Source organism: Mixophyes fleayi, chromosome 3 (assembly GCF_038048845.1).
Source record: "Mixophyes fleayi isolate aMixFle1 chromosome 3, aMixFle1.hap1, whole genome shotgun sequence".
Taxonomy (NCBI): domain Eukaryota; kingdom Metazoa; phylum Chordata; class Amphibia; order Anura; family Limnodynastidae; genus Mixophyes; species Mixophyes fleayi.
The window spans coordinates 142,462,828-142,481,441 of NC_134404.1; the positions used below are offsets into that span (position 1 = coordinate 142,462,828).

The following is an 18,614-nucleotide window of genomic DNA, read 5'->3' on the forward strand; positions in this document are numbered from 1 at the left end:
TGGTAAAAGATATAATGAATGCTGACGAGAGAAAGATTCAGCTGTAGCAAGTTCTCTCTCTTTTCCTGAATCAGCGTTCAAGGATGTTCTGGAACTGATATAAATTTGCACCTTCCCCTTGCCCCTGAAGAGAAAAACAGGAGATGTAATCAGGGATTGCATCTTTATTGTGGTAATAAAGACAGATCATATAATTGTGCCCTAGACCTCGTGCCAGGGGCCTAGTTACCCATAGGTCTGTTATTTATTTATTTTTCTCCGGAACTTAAGTTTGTGTAGAATTACATCTTTGAAAACTATGCTACAGGTTTTATTAGGCCTTCTAAGTCTCCTTTAAGGGTGAGCCTGTTCTTTATGGCTAAAAACCATGGAGGCATGACACCGTGCATAGACTACAGGGGTTTAAATAAAATCTACAGTGAAAAGCAAATGCCCTTTTTCTTTCATTGCAGAACTTTTTAATCAATTAAAGGTGACAACAGTTTTCCCAAAAATAGGAATCAGAAGGGCTTATAACCTAAAATAGATTCAACAAGTTAGACCACTTTTAGTTCTCATACAAGGAATTATGAGTACCTAATGATGCCCTTTGGCAAAGCAATGCTCTAGTTGTGGATCTGACTAAGGAAGTCCTGAAAGACTTTCTGAAGAAGTTCGTCATCATCTATTTGGATGATATCCTTATTCATTCTTCTTCACAATCTCGGCATCAGTAACATGCCCATCTAGACCTCCAGCAAGTTATAGAGAACAAATTGTTTACAAAACTGGATAAATGTGGGCTTGATGTACCTCAGGTATCTTTAAGGGTACATTTGGGTTTTAAGTCCATCCAAGATTGAGTTACACCCACTAATTTAAAAGCCTTACACAGGTTCATTGACTTCTCTATGTGGTCTGTGTAATCAACAGAAGACTTTCTGACTCTATGGGGTATATTTACTAATCTGCTGGTTTGAAAAAGTGGAGATGTTGCCTATAGCAACCAATCAGATTCTAGCTGTCATTTTGTAGAGTGTACTAAATTATAACTAGAATCTGATTGGTTGCTACAGGCAACACCTCCACTCTCTTAAACCTATAGTTTAGTAAATATACACCAGTGCTCAGCTATCCTACTCTTGACTGATATTTTATTATTAAGGTAGATTCCTCTGACATAGGAGCCATGGTAAAACTTTCTCAAGTTATCCTTTTAAACAAGAAATTCATCCATGAGCTTTTCTTGTCCTAGAAATTTTCCTTTACAGAGATAAATTATGATGTTGGAAATAGAATTACGGCCATCAAATAGACTTTTGAAGGTATTAGCTGGAAGGAACTAAATATGGCATTAAAATGTATGCAAGTCATAAAAAGCTGCAATATACTGAACTGCAAAGAGGCAAAATTCAAGACTGGCTCGGAAGGCCTAGACTTTAGATTCCAGATTTACCTTCACTTATAGACCAGGGTCTAAGTATCTGAAGATCTTTCCAGTAGTTTTTTACAGCTTCATTCGGAACCAAAGCTCCCTACTCCTCTAATACCACCGGCTAAAACTGTCGCAGTCATGGCACAAGACCTTTCCTTACAACTCAAAGCAGCTCAAGATCAAGCTGCTGCTAATACTACATCTAATCTATTTTTTGTGCCTGAGAATATCAGGCAAGCACTTATTAGAAAATAACATCAAAATAAAGTGGCAGGTCATGGATGTGTTGATAAAAATATTCATATCCTTTCTCATTCAGAGTGGTGGCCTTCTTCAAAAGGATACAGGAGATTTTGTAAGGGCTTGCCCAAAAAAGAGCATGCGAGGGCATCCTGTTGGGCCTTTTATGCTACTTCCTTTTCCAGTCAAACCATGGTTATCCATCTATTTACTCCTCTTCCTGGTTTGCCATCAGCAAGAGGACTTGCTTCATTTTTTTATTTAAGGTTTAGGGTACACAGAACTCCGTACAACATTGTTTCAGACATAAATTCACAATTCATTGCAAATATTTGAGGTCACTTTGCTCTATGCATGGTGTCACCCTAAATTTTTCATGTGCATACTATCCACAAACTAACGGTCAAACAGAGTCAACCAGGTACTAATACAATACCTCAGCTGTCACGTCTCGCAACTTCACCATAATTGGGCTGATGATTTCGCCTACAATAGCACTCCTAAAGCATCATCCAGTAATTCTTTTGTGCATACGGTCAACACTCTAAAATCTGTTCTTTCACTGATACCTTGGTCACAGCTGGTGTTGGTATCAATGGAACCACTGGACGTCTCAAAAACAGAAGAAAAGTGTAGGACTCTATCTCATGCTGCCTCTCAGTCGATCTTTTTTTGTATACTTACCATTGAGTTAAAATATTAGACAGCCATCAGTCAAATATAGGCCTAATTTTATTGGTCTGTTTATGATTATTAAGAGAATAAATTCTGTATGTTTTCAACTGGATAGCCTTTATTCTTTAAGGATTCCAAGAGCTTTGCATTGTTCACTATTTAAGTCTGTACATCAATCTAAACTTTTCAAGGACAGTTCCAATGTCAGACTGTCTTCAGTAATAGTTGATGGGCAAACAGAGTTTGTGATAAAAAAAAGATTCTGGATCCAAGTCCCTTACCTGGTGCACTGGAAGAGATACGGACCAGAAGAGAGATCCTGGGACCAGCCAAAATCCTCCATGCAGACAAGTTAAAAAAACTCTCTCATAAATTGTACACTAAAAAAAACTCTGGTATTGTTATCCCATGACCCCTCCTCAATGAAGGGTAATGTTAATATCTGTTAGCCGAGATGGTTGTCTAGTAATGGCCACCAGTGTCTTTCTCTAAGAACTGCTGGTACTTAACCAGTTGTTAGGTAGCAGCAGATTCCTAGCTAGTCCCCTTCATAAGAACTTGCTGCACTAGTGCAGCTAATTAGGCTGGTGTATCCACATTGGCTCCTCTGTATATAAAAACACCTTTCCATCTATTAACTGTGCTAGCGATAGTGTATTCTGAATTAGTGCACTTTGTACACTGATTTGAATTGTCTTATATGTCTTATTCTCTGCATAATCTAATATAAGAAATAGTGACTACTATGTAAAACTAATAATCAGTAGATTAATCAACTTCTAGTTTCATAGTCATAAGAAGAGTATAGGTTATTTATTTGTCATTATTTTTGCTGGAAACTTATTTGGTTGTTTGCGAACAATAAAGCTATATAGCATCAGATTCAGGCTCAGTGATATGTAATAACTAGAGATGCTCAAAAATTTCAAATGGGTTAGAAATGTGATGGAATTTCCCAGGATCAAAGGATAAAATTGCGGTGCTATAATCTATGAACACCCAAACTTGTGGTTTCAAATTTGTCACTCAAATTTGCCTCTCTCAGTTTTCATTCAAGGATTGCTGTGTACCTTCAGTTTCATGCCATTGTACGTTATCTGTTTGTGTCATGATCCCTGCAATGTACAGCTCTGCTTAACATGTCATAATAACAAATAATAAATGTTAATAATAACAAAACTATTTATGAGTAAAATGATTAAAATATCCTTAAATGACTTATTTAATACAAAAGAATAAAAAGCTTTCATGTTATCACAGCAAGTGACAGAATGCAGTCTAGCTTGTACCACAGTAGGAAGCAGATAACGAAACTTCTCCTCCAATTACAATGCTATTTGGAAGAATAATAGAAACTTGTCATCTGACAAAATGAAATGTGTTTAGTTTTTAATACAGTAACTAAATTGTGACATAATGACTATTCTTATTTTGACTCACAGAAACACAGTTTAATATAATTTTGCAAGTCAAGATATATTTTGTTCATGCAGACATCCTCATGAAAATTTACAGCTCGACACAAAAATGCATAATAAACAATTTTGCAACACGTCAAATAAAAGTAAGAATGTGTTCTACACAAGGATTTCTCATTCCTATGAAACGGAATATGAATGATCAATCTTGCATTCACCTCTATAATTACTTTTAAATAGTATTCATTTTGAAAAAAAGTACCACATATTAGAAATTGTAACAGAATTGCTTATGTTCATGATCCCCAGTCATTGACATAATTCATTTACAACAAATAGTGGTACATTAAATATCCTATAAGTGCTGCTTGTGACGTCACATGAGTCTGTTTGTGGATTGTGTGGCTACTTACACAGTGTACAGTGAAATGCAGTAAAAGTACATTTCAGTGGACATAGGCGGACTATGAACATTCCAGAGTGCTGCTGGTTAGGTGTACAGTTGAGTAAACTCCAAAAATGTGATTTTATGTTACAAAATGTGATATTTAAATGAGATTAACATATAAAAAGGCATTCCTGTTTTTATGTGTTGCCACATCACTTTTAAAATAACCTGGAGTTGGCAGAACATTCATGAAATATTTACAAAATAACATGTACCATGGAGATGCAGGTGTGCCACTTGTAAAGCACAATGCATAGTGAAATGTAGATAGTAACCAAATTATTTAAGGAAGCTAAATATTTGTTACTTGAAATGTGGTTAAGACATGCTGCCCTCTTTTTTTCGGACTATGTCACACGAACTAGGATCAACAAGCAGTAAATTGGAATAAAAATGTAAATTAGGTTTTAAATTAAGTTTTTGGGTCAAATGTAATAGTATGGTGTTTAGCGTTGACATTTTACTGTTGGCACACATGCTCTGTGGAGTCACAGCCTCCAAACCACAACGATCAAGTACATTGGATGCCGAGGTTGTAAACTACTGTATGAGCTGAATTTGCAGACAATCACTACATAAATCTTGATCTTCATTACACACTTTTTTAACATAAATATACCAAAATCAAGTCAAATTGTTCAATTAAATTATCATAGATTCTGGAAAAATAAAGATAAATCAACAGATATTCATTTTTTTTCTAGTTTTTATCTTTACAAAGATAACTTTAGTGATCATTACACCTGAAACTGGTACTTTGTAAATGTTTTGTCACTTACATTTTTTTTTAATTTAGTTTTCTTGAAATTTAGCTTCAAACTCTTGTTTTCCCCAAAAATCGTTCAGCATTGGCATTGCCTTATTCAGTATAAAGATAAAAATTAAACACATTTAGCTCCTTAATAGCAAAACATATATAATTTACCTTTAATACTGAGGGATTTGCAGACAGAGGAAAAAAAACCATAGCAAATGTATGGATATATTTTAAGAATAGAATATTAAAAATTGTATGCAAAAATTCATCTACTTTAAACAGCAAGATAAGCAATATTACCTGAGGTTGTCTTTATGCCTAAATTATGATTTAAGATTCCATTTAAAACTATTTGAGGATTAACATACAACAATCACAATAGGAGCTGAAACAAGTTTGATCAAACTTTTAGCAACTGCTTCTTCTATTTGGAAATGCTTTAGGTGCAGAGTATTGAGTTATTGGGAGCCCTTTAAGGTAATTTGAAGACTGTGTATCAGTGATAAGAAAATAATTAGACATAATAATTATCAGCTTGAAAAATATGTCTTCTGGATGTGCACAACATAATTACAGTGTTATGTTATTGTAGTCTGGGGGTTGAAGCATTTGGTTAAGGTTATGCATGCTTGAAAATGATCGTCCATGTCAGGAAATGGGGTGCTGCTGGACTGAGAACTTTGTATTCATCACCCATTTCTCACAGTTTAATGTACATTTTAATCCTTGGCCCAGTCTAAGTATATACACCAGAGCATCGGTGTATTATGTGTATTAATATTTCATGTTATTAGGTACATTTTGCCATTACTATTACCTGCAATATTGCATGTATTAGAAATATAAATAATATTGCCATACTGTGTAAAAGTAACAGGACAGTCATTTTGCTTGTGTTAGCCAAGGTAATTACCATTTGTCTCAAATGTCCATTGTTATGAGGTGTGGCTTAAATCTGGTTTGTAATCAAAACAATGTCTGAGTGACTTGACATAGCTAGCTGGCAGCCCACGTTAATTAGCTAGGTCAACAGGTAATCTGAGAGGTAATTAGGTTAGAACTTCTAGATGATATGCAATGCGCCTCCACAGTAATATACTGGCTGAAATAGCATTGGGAAATGTATTAACATGTATCAATATAAATGTTACTGTACAGACTCAGATTGTGTAATGTTGCAGATACAATGTGTCAAATGTCTCGTTGTTTTACGCAAGTGTGAAGTGTCATTCCTTGATATTATATTGTAAACCTTAGTTTAGTGTATCCAGCCAAATAGCTAATTGAGTCAAGCCATTCCATTGTATAATCAAGGTAACAGAAACAGTATGTCTAACAGTTAAAGTATCCACTGATAGACCCCTGTTGTAAGGGGGAGGATTGAGACATTTGACCCTACTCCCTGTGTATACAGCCAAGAATAAAGATAGAGCAGAATGCCAAGAGAGCTATTCGAGCTTGGAGGATCCTGGTGTACAAGACATCAGGGAAAATGACTCTGGGCCAGGCATTGTGGTGCCGCTGGAGGAAACCCTACCAGGACAGGGTCTCTGTGAGCCAGTATCCCAGGCTGGGCGACACTGTAACTGTCTAGCTAATCGGTAGTGGTAATATTGCGGGAGGATAAGACTCTGAAAGAGACTGAGATTATTTCTTTGGAGTGCAGACTGCAAGAGGCTGCTAGAGGATACATGGTACCATTTACCCTATATCTTGTGAACGTCTTGTGGTGTTGTGCTGCGTAATTAAGCCTTATTTTGGATAAATTCTGGTCGACCCGAGTGAGTTGTATCCCACAGAGAGTAACTACCATCCCAGCTAAGGGTGGTATTCCCACAGTCCAACATGTATTCTATTATTTGTATTTCTTTATTATGTGTAACTTGTGTGTTTAAAGATGTTTGTTATGTTGGTTGTAGTGCACCTGGGAATTATTTTTATCCGCAGAAATGTTACTGGAAGATACACAATTCATCCAAGTAAAAATATAGATGATCTCAAGAGAAAAGAGCTGAATATCATTGCAAAGCATGGAGAACTGCTGAAAATCCATCCTTATCATTAACAGTTTCATTAAATCTCAGTTTTTCACTTCAATGCAAAACTAATCTACACTTAGCAAGGAATTGTATGGTCATCTTCCTACCACACTAACAAGACCCAGTGTCAGCTGCAAGTTATCCAGTTGATCAGTAGAGCAGATCTTGTTCTTTTTAGCCATTCTTGTGAGTGGGAAGACTGAAAAAAGCTGCTGCTAAGCTCTCAGATTTAGGATTGGCCAGCTTACCTGAACTAGCAAAACCAGCGTGCAAAACAATTTCTACTATCTCCTGGCAAATTGGTCATCCAGTTGATGGAAAAGGATTTGTTTATATCAAGCATAATACTTTTAAAAAATATTCTTGCTGCTGTCAAACTGACTGACCAACTTTTAGCATGTGTGCAGGTTAACAGATCACTCTTAAAACAGTGCTGTAATATATCCTTCAGGAAAATAGTCAAATGTAATATAATTATTTGTATTCACATTTGTTTAAGCACTTTGCACAAGCACAGATCAGATTATTCAGCTGAAATTATACGTTCAGGTATTTTTTATCACATATTTTATTTTAACAAAAATATACGTACATTGAAAGATAAATAAACAGATGAAAAACACTAATGCAAGAAATAATCTCAACCATAAATCACAAAAACAATGATTGCATTGGGCATGTACTGAGAATGACAACAGCATAACAGTTTCCATAAAGCTGTGGTTCAAGCCCATTAAATATTAAAAACAAATCTTATTTATTCAACCAAAGAGCTGGGACCAATATTAGATGAAATCTAAACAAGTAATTGGAAACAGTAGGTAATAGAGATCACTCACTGTTAAGAAAAGTATCAGGGGGCATAAACAGGGCCACATAGCAAATTCTTGAAGGGGCAACCACACTCCTCTGCACCCCTTAAAGTTTCTTACCAGTCCAGACTCCTCCACGCTGCTCTTCCAAGTATGCATGGGTGCTGGCGCATGTGCAGTGGAACCCCATTCAGAGTTTGAGTTCTAATCTGATAGGAATCAGTGCTCCATTGTGCATATGCTGACCCCTGCGCCTCCTCTGAAAAGGAGTGTGAGATCCTCTGGGCTGATGAGTAAATCTTAACACTCTGGACACACATCATCAGGAACCCTGCCTGGTTCCATAGCAGCTGTATGTGCTGCTGTCAGTTGTGAAGCCAAGTACCACTAGGTTCAGTTAATCGGACTCTCCATAGCAGACCCTCCATGACTCTTTATAGCTACTACAAATTGCTCTGCTTCCAAACTTCCTATTATTGCAGCTCTAGGTGCTCAATTAATTGCTGTGGTTTTATTTTTATTTTTTTTGGGGGGGGGGGGGAGGGTTTAACTGCTCTTCTCAGCAGTTAAGTTAAACAGGACAGATAACTTCAGCAGAAATCTAATTTGAAAATCAGAACATTTTGTACCAGGTAGAAGGAATCACGTTGGAGGTCTGTAAGTGTCATTGCAGGATCTCATTCTATTTGGGGGAGTGCTATGTTCATTATTATTGAACAACTGAAGTTGAGGTTTGCATAATATCCACAATAGGCAATATCTGAAGGCAGATCAAAGAATCTGTGAACAATTACATTAACATCAGCACTTTGCATTAAATATATACTTAGTACCAGGGCTTCAGTGTTGCTCCATTAAATAATATTCTTTTGTAAGTAAGTTTTTTCTATTAATTGTACCAAATATAAATATATAATTCATAAAGATATCAAGTAAATGTATTGTTGACTTACCTTCATATACAGCTTTAAACCCTTGTGCGCTGACAGCAAAATCAGTTGTGAACCAAAGTGTGAGAATCGAACCTGTGCTTACTATGGATGATGGAAGCTGGAATCCTGATAGTCTGAAAATATAAGAACACATACATTTATGGGACTGGATTCTTTTCTTCATCAGTCTTCAAAATGTCCAAAATCCACATGCCAAACACATATGTATATTTGTTAGTCTTTGGCAGCACATAATTACTCTCTGGTATACCCAACTATCATTTTGCTGCCTCTTCAGTCTATCTTCAATGCCATTCCACACACTACTTTTTTCTTCCACTGTTCTATCTCTGCTGTCCTTCTCTGTCAGTCGCTACATTGACTTCCCATGGCCTAAAGAATTAAATTTAATCTCCTCACCTTCACCTACAAAGCCCTTAGCCAAGCCCCCCTATGTCTCCAACCTCATCTCTACCCACACTCATTTCCACCCCTTCTACTCTCCAATGACCACCACCTCACTACCACACTGATGACCTCTTTCTAATCCCATCTCCAAAACTTTACCCCTGCTCCTTTCCTGTAGAACAACCTCCCATGCCCTAGCAGATTAGCCTCTTGTTTCCAATGTTTCAAACTTGCCCTTTCTTTATTCAGTATTATCATCCTTCCACATAACTGGTCTGCCTTTGCTATCACCTCCACTGCCACACTCGGTAACATCCTACTTATGTCTTCCCCTACCCTTAAAGATTTAAGTTCTCATGAGTTGGGCCCTCTTTCCTTGTCTTCTACTACTGCATTCCCTAGCTCTGTTTTTTTTTTTTAGTCCTGTCTTTCTTCAGATTGTATAATTTGATCTGTGTTTAAGTTATCTCTGTGTAATCTGTTAATTAGTAGATATCTAGTCTTTGTATAATTATGTTTAGTTTAATAATGTATGTATTGTATTATGGATGTATTGTATTATGGATTGTTGCTGTCTGTTTTTTGTATACTACAGTAAATTTCATGCATGGAGCTGCAAACCTTTTATGGTACATTATAAATAAAAAAATATAATAATAATCATCCTATGCCTTATTCCTGTACTAACATATGTCCCACATCTCCTCATTTTGTCCCATACTGACATCACAGTTGTTATAGAATTATTGATTTTACATGTGTTAAAACTACTGCGCCATTTATCACTTCCAAATTATGTTTTGATTGTATTTACACAATGCCTGTAACAATATCAGTTTACATTTAATATATGTTACCTCTGGATATGTGAACAAGACCATTTTACTCTGTTTACTTTTCTTTTCTGTAACTCATCCCCAATTGCATTAGTTCTTCATTATGAATTCAATAACATTGTTTAAGAAAAAAACAATATCATGTGCACCATATATAATTCCATGACAGCATTAAAGTGCCATAACTGCCAAATACAAATACATACCATGTTATGATGCTAACATGACACACAATATGCACCATTAATAGTCAAATATTTACTAAACAATGTGATTATAACACTCCTAGGCAGATGCTAAAACAGATTTTTCTGTAACCTGTGTTCACTAAGGGTACATACATATGTGTGGTTTATGTCCACCTTATTCTGTATTGGTCTCAACAGGCATTGACTGTTTTGGATCAATTGTCAAAATAGAACATTTTTTTGTTCTGTAAGCAATGCAACCCTGCACTACAGGGAAATACATAACAGGTAAAGAAAAACTGTCTGTAAGTACACATCCTGTATATATCCGGTTAAAACACTAGTTAATGGTGAAACAATATGAATATATCACAAATAAGACCCAATTTCACTGCTTGTGAAATCCAAATATTTTTTTCATAGGTAACTCACTGGAATATGTTGTGTCATAATATTAATTCAATTGGGTATTTATTTAGAGGTAATTGCCAAATAAAGAAAGCACTGGTTAAATGAGTGATACCAAGTATGTTGATAGTAGGTATTCACACACAGATTTGCTTGAATTGAATTGTAAATTGCAGCAACTGTTGATAAAAGTGCCTCCTTTTTTTACCATGCTGCTATGCATGTATCAAGGGGTAGGGGGGCATCTGTCTCCGGGCCAGTCCCATATTGGGCTACCTTGGGCTGGGTCACCTACATTTTTTTCCCTGCTGAGTCAAGTCTTGCAGCCTAGGCTAAAATTTGCCAGCTGTCATCTGCATATATTGGACATGCAAATCAGTACAGATGGCCAATTGACTGCAAATTTCAGTCTCAGGTGTGAGCAGGCAATATCATCAAGAAGAGAACTTCACGGAGAGCTTAAAAGTGGAGTTTAACACGCTAATAAGAAACCTGTTAATGTTATTTTAGAGGTTACCTGTATTTACATTCTACTCTCATGTTTATAACTAAATAAGAAAATTAATTTCACAAGCATTCAAATTATTGACTCAGTGTGAAATTAGTGTGCATCTATCAAATTAGATGTATGGCCTACTAATAGCATAATTTATGTTTATGATCCTTGGTGCGTGCACCTAAGGTGTTACTGACAATTACATTGTGTAATGATATTCCCAATGATCAAAATGGGCTCGGATATAGCGTTATACCATACTTCTCCACACTGCTTTCATTGTATGGCACCTTAGCAGGTTTCAAGGTATAATGGGGAAGGAGAGGTGATACAGGCAATAACTAGACATAGGAGGCAGGGGTGAGTGAACAACAGATAAGACTGTCAGGAACAGGGGAAATTACATACAGCCATTTTCATACCTTCACTTCCACCACTTGATATTGGTATTTTGTAATAATCTTTGTATATACTATGCTGTCTAGTTAAGGCTTGTTCAGATCTCAGTGTGTTAAGAATGAGATTTGGATTTTGTACACATAGAACAGATTAAACTGCTGCCAAAATACTTAAATAGTAAACATCCCTTGCTTTCAACGCAATAGATAATAGCTATTGCTCACATACATACATTAAACATGCAAAATAGTGAATTGTGAAAGATAATAATCAAAAAATGGGTGCTTTCTAGATAGCACCTGTCTTGGACCATTATCTTCCACTATTTATTACAGTATGTATGCACCTAATATGTTTGTTATTGGAATTGTTCAAGCCTTAGAGCTGTAGCGCTCTGTGCACTTTTCTGCGTATAGAAATAAGCAAACATTTCCTAAATTGTTGCGCGAAGTATTTGCCTAATTCTACATTTAGAAACAAATATCTGCAGGTTTCGTTGACAGGAATTAGCCCTAAGTGTTCACAGTCCTACCACAATCACATCAAACTGCAGAATGAATTAAAGGTCATAATCCCAGCTCTATTATTAGATTATAAATTCAGAGATATGCAAATTTTGCAAAGGAGTGTGGAATAGTTTTGTGCAGAATAAAAAATGTATCATTGCATCTCTGCAATGATCTGTTCCAACAAACTTGACTTGCTTACAAATTTTCCACCACTCATCTCTTTCTGCATTATCATTATGCAATTAAATTTTCTTTTGTTCAGGATCTATGAGGAACTTTACGGATTACAAGCACATTGTCTGAAAATGATTGGTTGCTATAGGCAACATCTCCACTTTTTCAAATCCGCAGTTTAGTAAATATACCCCTGAGAGTATTTTGTGCTTCTTCCTTCTCTGTTTGATTATTTTATATTAGAGTGATTAGGTACCCCCTCTCTGCATGAGCAGCATAATCAGTTTTTCCCATGAATTGGTACTTTTGATCTATAGATTAAAATTTGAGCGCAAGTGTTTTATCTTACTATTTTTTTTTCTATTAATAACACTGTCCAGACTCTATTCACTATGTGTATATGACAACTTCATTACATTATTATATTGTATACAAATAGGGTAATACAACTTTTGCATAACGACTAACACTGTCAATCCACATCACTATGTAACTGGCATACACCTGGTGTAAATGCTAGAGTTGTACTGAAGAAAGCATGCAATGCATGAGATTTGTCCAATTGAACATAAGAACATAAAAGCACATGTTACATTAATCTTTTCCTGCTTACATTTGGGGAACAAATAAGTCCACCTCAACATGAGCCCCTAAATGTGTAGTATTTGTACATGATACAAATGCTGAGAATGTTGCCTATACTTTGTAACTAGATTGAGTATTTCACTACTAATGTACTTTGTCATTGTTGTATGCAATGATTGTTAACTTTCTACACCTTTTTCATAATGCCAAGATAAACTAAGTACCATATTACCTCTGCATCTCCTCTCTGTAATTTGGAACTCTTATACTAAAATATGCCTTCAAACCTCACATTCTGTCCCTCTCAAAAACCTACTACTTCCACCTTCGGAATATATCCAACATATGCCCCTTTCTTACCACGGAAGCCACGAAAACCCTTGTTCACTCGCTTGTAATCTCTCGCCTTGACTACTGTAACCTCCTTCTCTCTGGCCTACCTGGTTCTCACCTTGACCCTCTTAAATCTATCCTCAATGCTGCTGGCTGTCTCATTTTTCTTTCATGCCACTCTATCTCTGCTGTCTCCCTCCAACAGTCAATACATTGGCTCCCCATACCCTACAGAATTAAATTTAAACTCCTCACCATCACCTTTAAAGCTCTTAATCAATCCTCCTCTCCCTACATCTCCAATCTCATCTCTACCTACACTCCTAGCGACCCCCTCCGCTCTGCCTGTGATCGTCGCCTCACTACTTCACTGATCACCTCTTCCCACTCCCATTGCCAGAACTTTGCCCGGGCTGCTCCCCAGCTGTGGAATAATCTTCCACGTTCCATCAGGTTAACATCTACTCTCAAAGGCTTCAAGCATGCCCTTAAGACTCATTTCTTTATTCAAGTCTATCAGCCCTCCTCCTAACTGCCTTGTCCTGACTCTCTCCCCCAGTTAGTACCACCCTATTGTCCCCCCCCTTCCCTTTAGGATGTAAGCTCTCAGGAGCAGGGCCCTCTCTCCTTGTGTGCTCCTTCTATTATTCCATCACCCTCTGTACCTCTTGGCCTGCTTCTCTAGCCCTGTTTTCTTAAGCTTCGGTCTATTCTCGCTAATTTCTACTTTCAATCATTGTCTCAGAAATAATTTGATTTGCATTACCATGTTACCTGTGTGTGTGTGTGTGTGTGTGTGTGTATATATATATATATATATATATATATATATATATATATATATATATATATATATATATATTTATATATTTTTGATTATGTGTCCTGGGTCACTGTTTTCTCTATATGTCATGTACGGCACTGCCGACCCTTTGTGACGCCTTATAAATTAAAGATAATAATAATAAAATAATAATAATAAAATGTGGTTCATTTTAGATGAGGTCCATCTACTGAAGAAGTGTATTGTTGGATGCAATAACATATGTTTGGATGTGTCAACACTTTTAAAACAAAAACCTTTTAATATCTATAGACTATGCTGCCAAGGCAGTTTTCTATAGAAACTAAGGTGTTTTACTGACTATAAGACATGTTCCTCGAACAGTAATTACTTATTAAAGGCAACTACTGTATATGCTATTTTTGGATCAGTCCTTTCAAGAACAAAATGAAAATGCAAAAAAGGACATGGTTTTTATTGGGGTTGTGCTTCCAACAGCAAACATCAAATCCTATGACAGTCCTGTTTTTCTCTTTAAAATTATGGGATTCTATGTATTTATAAATTGTGAAGGGTAGTGGTATCCAACTTGAATGCTTTGTTCAAAGTACGAACTTCTTTCTGCGTATTTGGCTTATATGGTATTTATTACTTTCAGTTCTCCTCTATGGTTAACCTGATCGCAGAGACGTGTATATTTTAAAGGTTAATCTCAATACTTATCTAACTGCACCTATGACAATGCAGTAATATACATAAATAAGGATGGCAGCATTAGTGTATTGCTGACTTTCACAGTATCTCTGGTGTCTGAAAGCGCAAGTTATTCTCCATCATTCATTTTTATCTCTAAAAAGGGGAAAAAAAAGAAGACGTGAATAAAAATTCACGTCTTCTTTTTTTCCCCCTTTTTATTTGAACATAATATAAAAAGAGATGCAACTAATACGTCAACAGCAATAGTAACCAAATCGCATCTGTTTGCGAGAGGATTAAGACTTAAGGAATCATAATACAATCCATAATATGGAATAAAGATCTGGTATATGGAATACATTATTTGGTTTACTTTTTCTGTATATCGTGATTGTTTGACCCTGACCTTTTCCGTCTCCCATCCATGGTTGAATTTACTGCAGTTTTATGCATTTAACAGGTTAATGTCAATACTCAATTAACCACATTTGCTGTTTCAGGGAATAGTAAAACTCTAGTTATTCCTGTATAAAATGTCAAATATATATAGAACAGGGAAACACATAAAAATTATAGTTAACTATTGTATAACATAATAGGACTTACATGGATGATGATATTGTAAACTTGTGTTCCTACGAGACTTGTTTTATTTTGCATTGTGACTGATCTTTTGATTCACTTGAGGTTTTGTCTTATTAATAATCGAGTAGCTAGAAGGTTTAACTTTGTATATGTTTTTGGTAATATTAACTTTGAGATGGTGTCAACGATATAGCTAGAGAAATGTTGAAAGGGGACATTACTGAGCCGCACTTCAAGTAAGGTTTCAAGAAAATAATAAAGTAACAATTTGTCCATGTTCTCATTTAATGATATATACTTCTCTTTTCAACACAACTAGTAAAGCTCTCTCCTAATATAACAGCTCTATAAATAATAGTGGAATACATAAAGAATCAACTGCATATAATGAATGGTCAAAACACGTTTAAACTGATTTTTCATTTTATTAGAGTTGGCTTTTTATTATCTTGCTTTATTATTTTTTCAAATGTTTAACTTTTTAGTAGAAATAAGATGTACACAATTCAAAAAAAAAAAAGTTATTTTTAACTATTAAAAAATGTGTTTTCCCTTCCTACAGTCAGGTTACTAGAAAAGATCCAGCTGATTAATGTGAAGCTAATTAATTTAATTGTGAGCATTTGAGAAACACTATTTATAGAGTCTCCTATTCCTTAGCAAATTATTCTTGACAAAGTCTTAAGCTAGGTACTCACTACAGAAAAATTCTCCTGAAATGATAGCTAACGATTTTATGAACGACTGAAAGTCCTGATCAGCATGCTGATTCATGCACACTTACACGATATTACATGGTCTGTGCTCTTCATCTGACATAACCATTTTCTGATTAGATCGTGACTCTGTAAACTCTATGAACATCTGCCTACACTGCTGGTCGTGAGTGCATACAGATTTCAGAATTTGCCCGACATGGCCCCATCGTTTACAGAAATATTTAGTCCAGTTGTAAAATAAAATGAAACAATACGATGGGCTTTGGTACGATAAAACATGATGGTGTATGCATATACACTAATGCAATATCAGATCTAGCAGCAGTTGTTTATCGTGTGTTTGGTATGATACTTGGGTGAAAAAGAGTGTACCCCAGTTAAAGAAGCCTGCAATTAAATAAGCAGAGACAAGGGGCTCAAATATCGCTGCCTCAGATGCTGTATATTTTGGACTATGAATTTGACTTGTAAACAACTATTATCTTCACCTAGTAAGTTGGCCACTTACTTATTTCCACATCATGCTTAAGTAACTTATATTGAATGGGAAACTGTGAATACTTGTTGAGGAGGTTATGACAACAGAATTGTGCGGTTTTCTACTAAGTGGGATTTTACTTTCTTTTAGAAGTATCGAAAGAAATCCTGGAATCACATTGGGACTTGTAAGTTCCTAAAGATTGTTTTCAATTGCTACTGACATTTATTTGGTTCCTATCTTTGTGACAAATTCATGCTGTTGGGACTTAAGGAGTGACTAATGAAAGTATTGCCTGCACTGAGACAAACAGCATGGGGATATTTTGTGTATGCTCGGAATGTCTTATGCTTATCTTGAGCAGTCTGCTGAAAAATTGGTAAACGTTTGTTTTTATTTTACACTTTTAACTTTTTATTGTAAGTTATAGAGTATGTTGTAATATAGTTAAAAGACCATATAATTAAGACAAATCATGTTGCTTCTAACATGCTATTTTGTCATTAACCAATACATTTATCTTGATTTAATTGTTATGTTATTCATATTTATAGAGATATATTTATTTATTTGGATTTACACACAGTTGAATATACATCAGTTTAGTGATGTCATTAAAACTTTGTTCTATTGTGTAAATGGGCCTGCACTCCCACCCCTAGACAAAACGGCAGTAGTACAATGTTTTTGCAATGATTTTTAGTAAGCCCTGCACACTATAGAGCCGGCGCGTACTTCCATTACCCCTTTAACACCAGCAATAATACTGTCGTAGTTCAAAGTGATGTCATTCTGTGGTCAGGGATCATCTTCTGTGGAAATTGTTAGACTTAACTTTTTCAAACTGTTGCGAATATGAGCATGTCGGTCATCACACCTTCATGATCATCATATCGTGGTAAGTAGTGTCAGATTTTTTTAACTCGATATTTAGTACCCAGCCCTCTGAGACAAGGTGCTCCTCTGCTTGCATATGTATTTTGTGTGTGTTACCAATTTTTGTCTTTCTTTAAAACATTATTTTCTCATATTTATCTGTTTCATTATAACATCTACATAACTTCCCATATATATGTAGTGCTTTTGGGACACTGTCCCGCTGTCCTGAAACTCCAGATTTTTTTCTCTGACTGCCGGGAGATATGTCACACTTCTGTGAGCAGGCACTGTACACTTCTGCCAATGGTGTGATCAACAATGCAAGTTTTTTGCTGTAGGGCTGGCCTAGTACTTTTCACACGCACCCTTGACGGGGCCCACACGAGTCGCTATTATGGTCAAATAAAAAATTGCTGTATCGGGGCCCAAAATTCCTCTTGGTGGCAATGCATGCAAAAGAATATGTGCGCTTGTAATTCTATCACTAGTGGTGGACACAGGTAGTTTGGAATTATTAGTGTAATATAGATAAATTTAATAGAATCTACTATTCAATCAACATTAAATCTCATTAGATTGATATATGAGTTATGTTATCTGTATTTGGTTGTGTGTCATGACTAGAAGTATAATTTTTAATTTTATTTTAGATTTTCTATGCTCCATAATTAGATCAAGAGAACAGGGAACCAGGCTTCAGTTAGAGAACCAGGGAGAGGGGGGGGTATTATGAAAAAGGTGAGGGAGGTTGTTTTGGAAAGAACAAATTATGGAGAAAATATGATCCATAAAGAGCTACACAGCATCTATAAAGCCCATCATTACATAAATTAAAACTTAAACCATCTATTGTTCACACCATAAAAATTAGGAAATATTCCCTGATGTATACAGCCATCCTATTGCTTGTGGCCACGGATCCTAAAGATCTGTTCCTCCCCACTTTCTTCCTCTCCTGAACTCATTACACATGAGGCATGTACTAAGTGATGTGAGCTGTCCTATGTGTGCAGGCAGCAAGAGAAGGAGACAGAAGACTATGCAGTGCAGGAAAGGAAGCAGGTAAATGTGGGGAGAGGGGGGTGATTTCAATGTAATTTAGGGGTGGTGTGGGCTATTTAATAGTTTGCAGGTAACATTAATTTATTGGTGGGGTGTTGGTGGTGCCTATGGGATAATTTAATGCTGAGGTGGTTTTGGATCTAATTTAATGCCTGACTGAGCCTGGGAAGAAGGGTGGCTTTTTGTTTAGTGAAAATGCTATTTATTTAGTGTTCAAGCTTTTTAGGGAGGGTAATAGGTTTATTTATTACATGTAAATAATAAGTATCTAATAGTTGGGCTGCTTGGTGGGTATGTGTAATTATTAGGACAGTCTGCCAACTATTCTGATTCTAGTGGG

At 36.0% G+C, this 18,614-nt stretch overlaps 1 protein-coding gene across 1 annotated transcript in view; it reads right to left on the minus strand.

The window, feature by feature from the left end:
• The window catches only part of CSMD1 (CUB and Sushi multiple domains 1), a 1,526,452-nt gene that overhangs the window by 1,044,409 nt on the left and 463,429 nt on the right, over nt 1-18,614 (minus strand). The window contains exon 3 of the mRNA XM_075202483.1: nt 8,757-8,869. Within this exon, the coding sequence (XP_075058584.1) occupies nt 8,757-8,869 (113 nt within the window). The remainder of the gene's footprint in view (nt 1-8,756; nt 8,870-18,614) is intronic.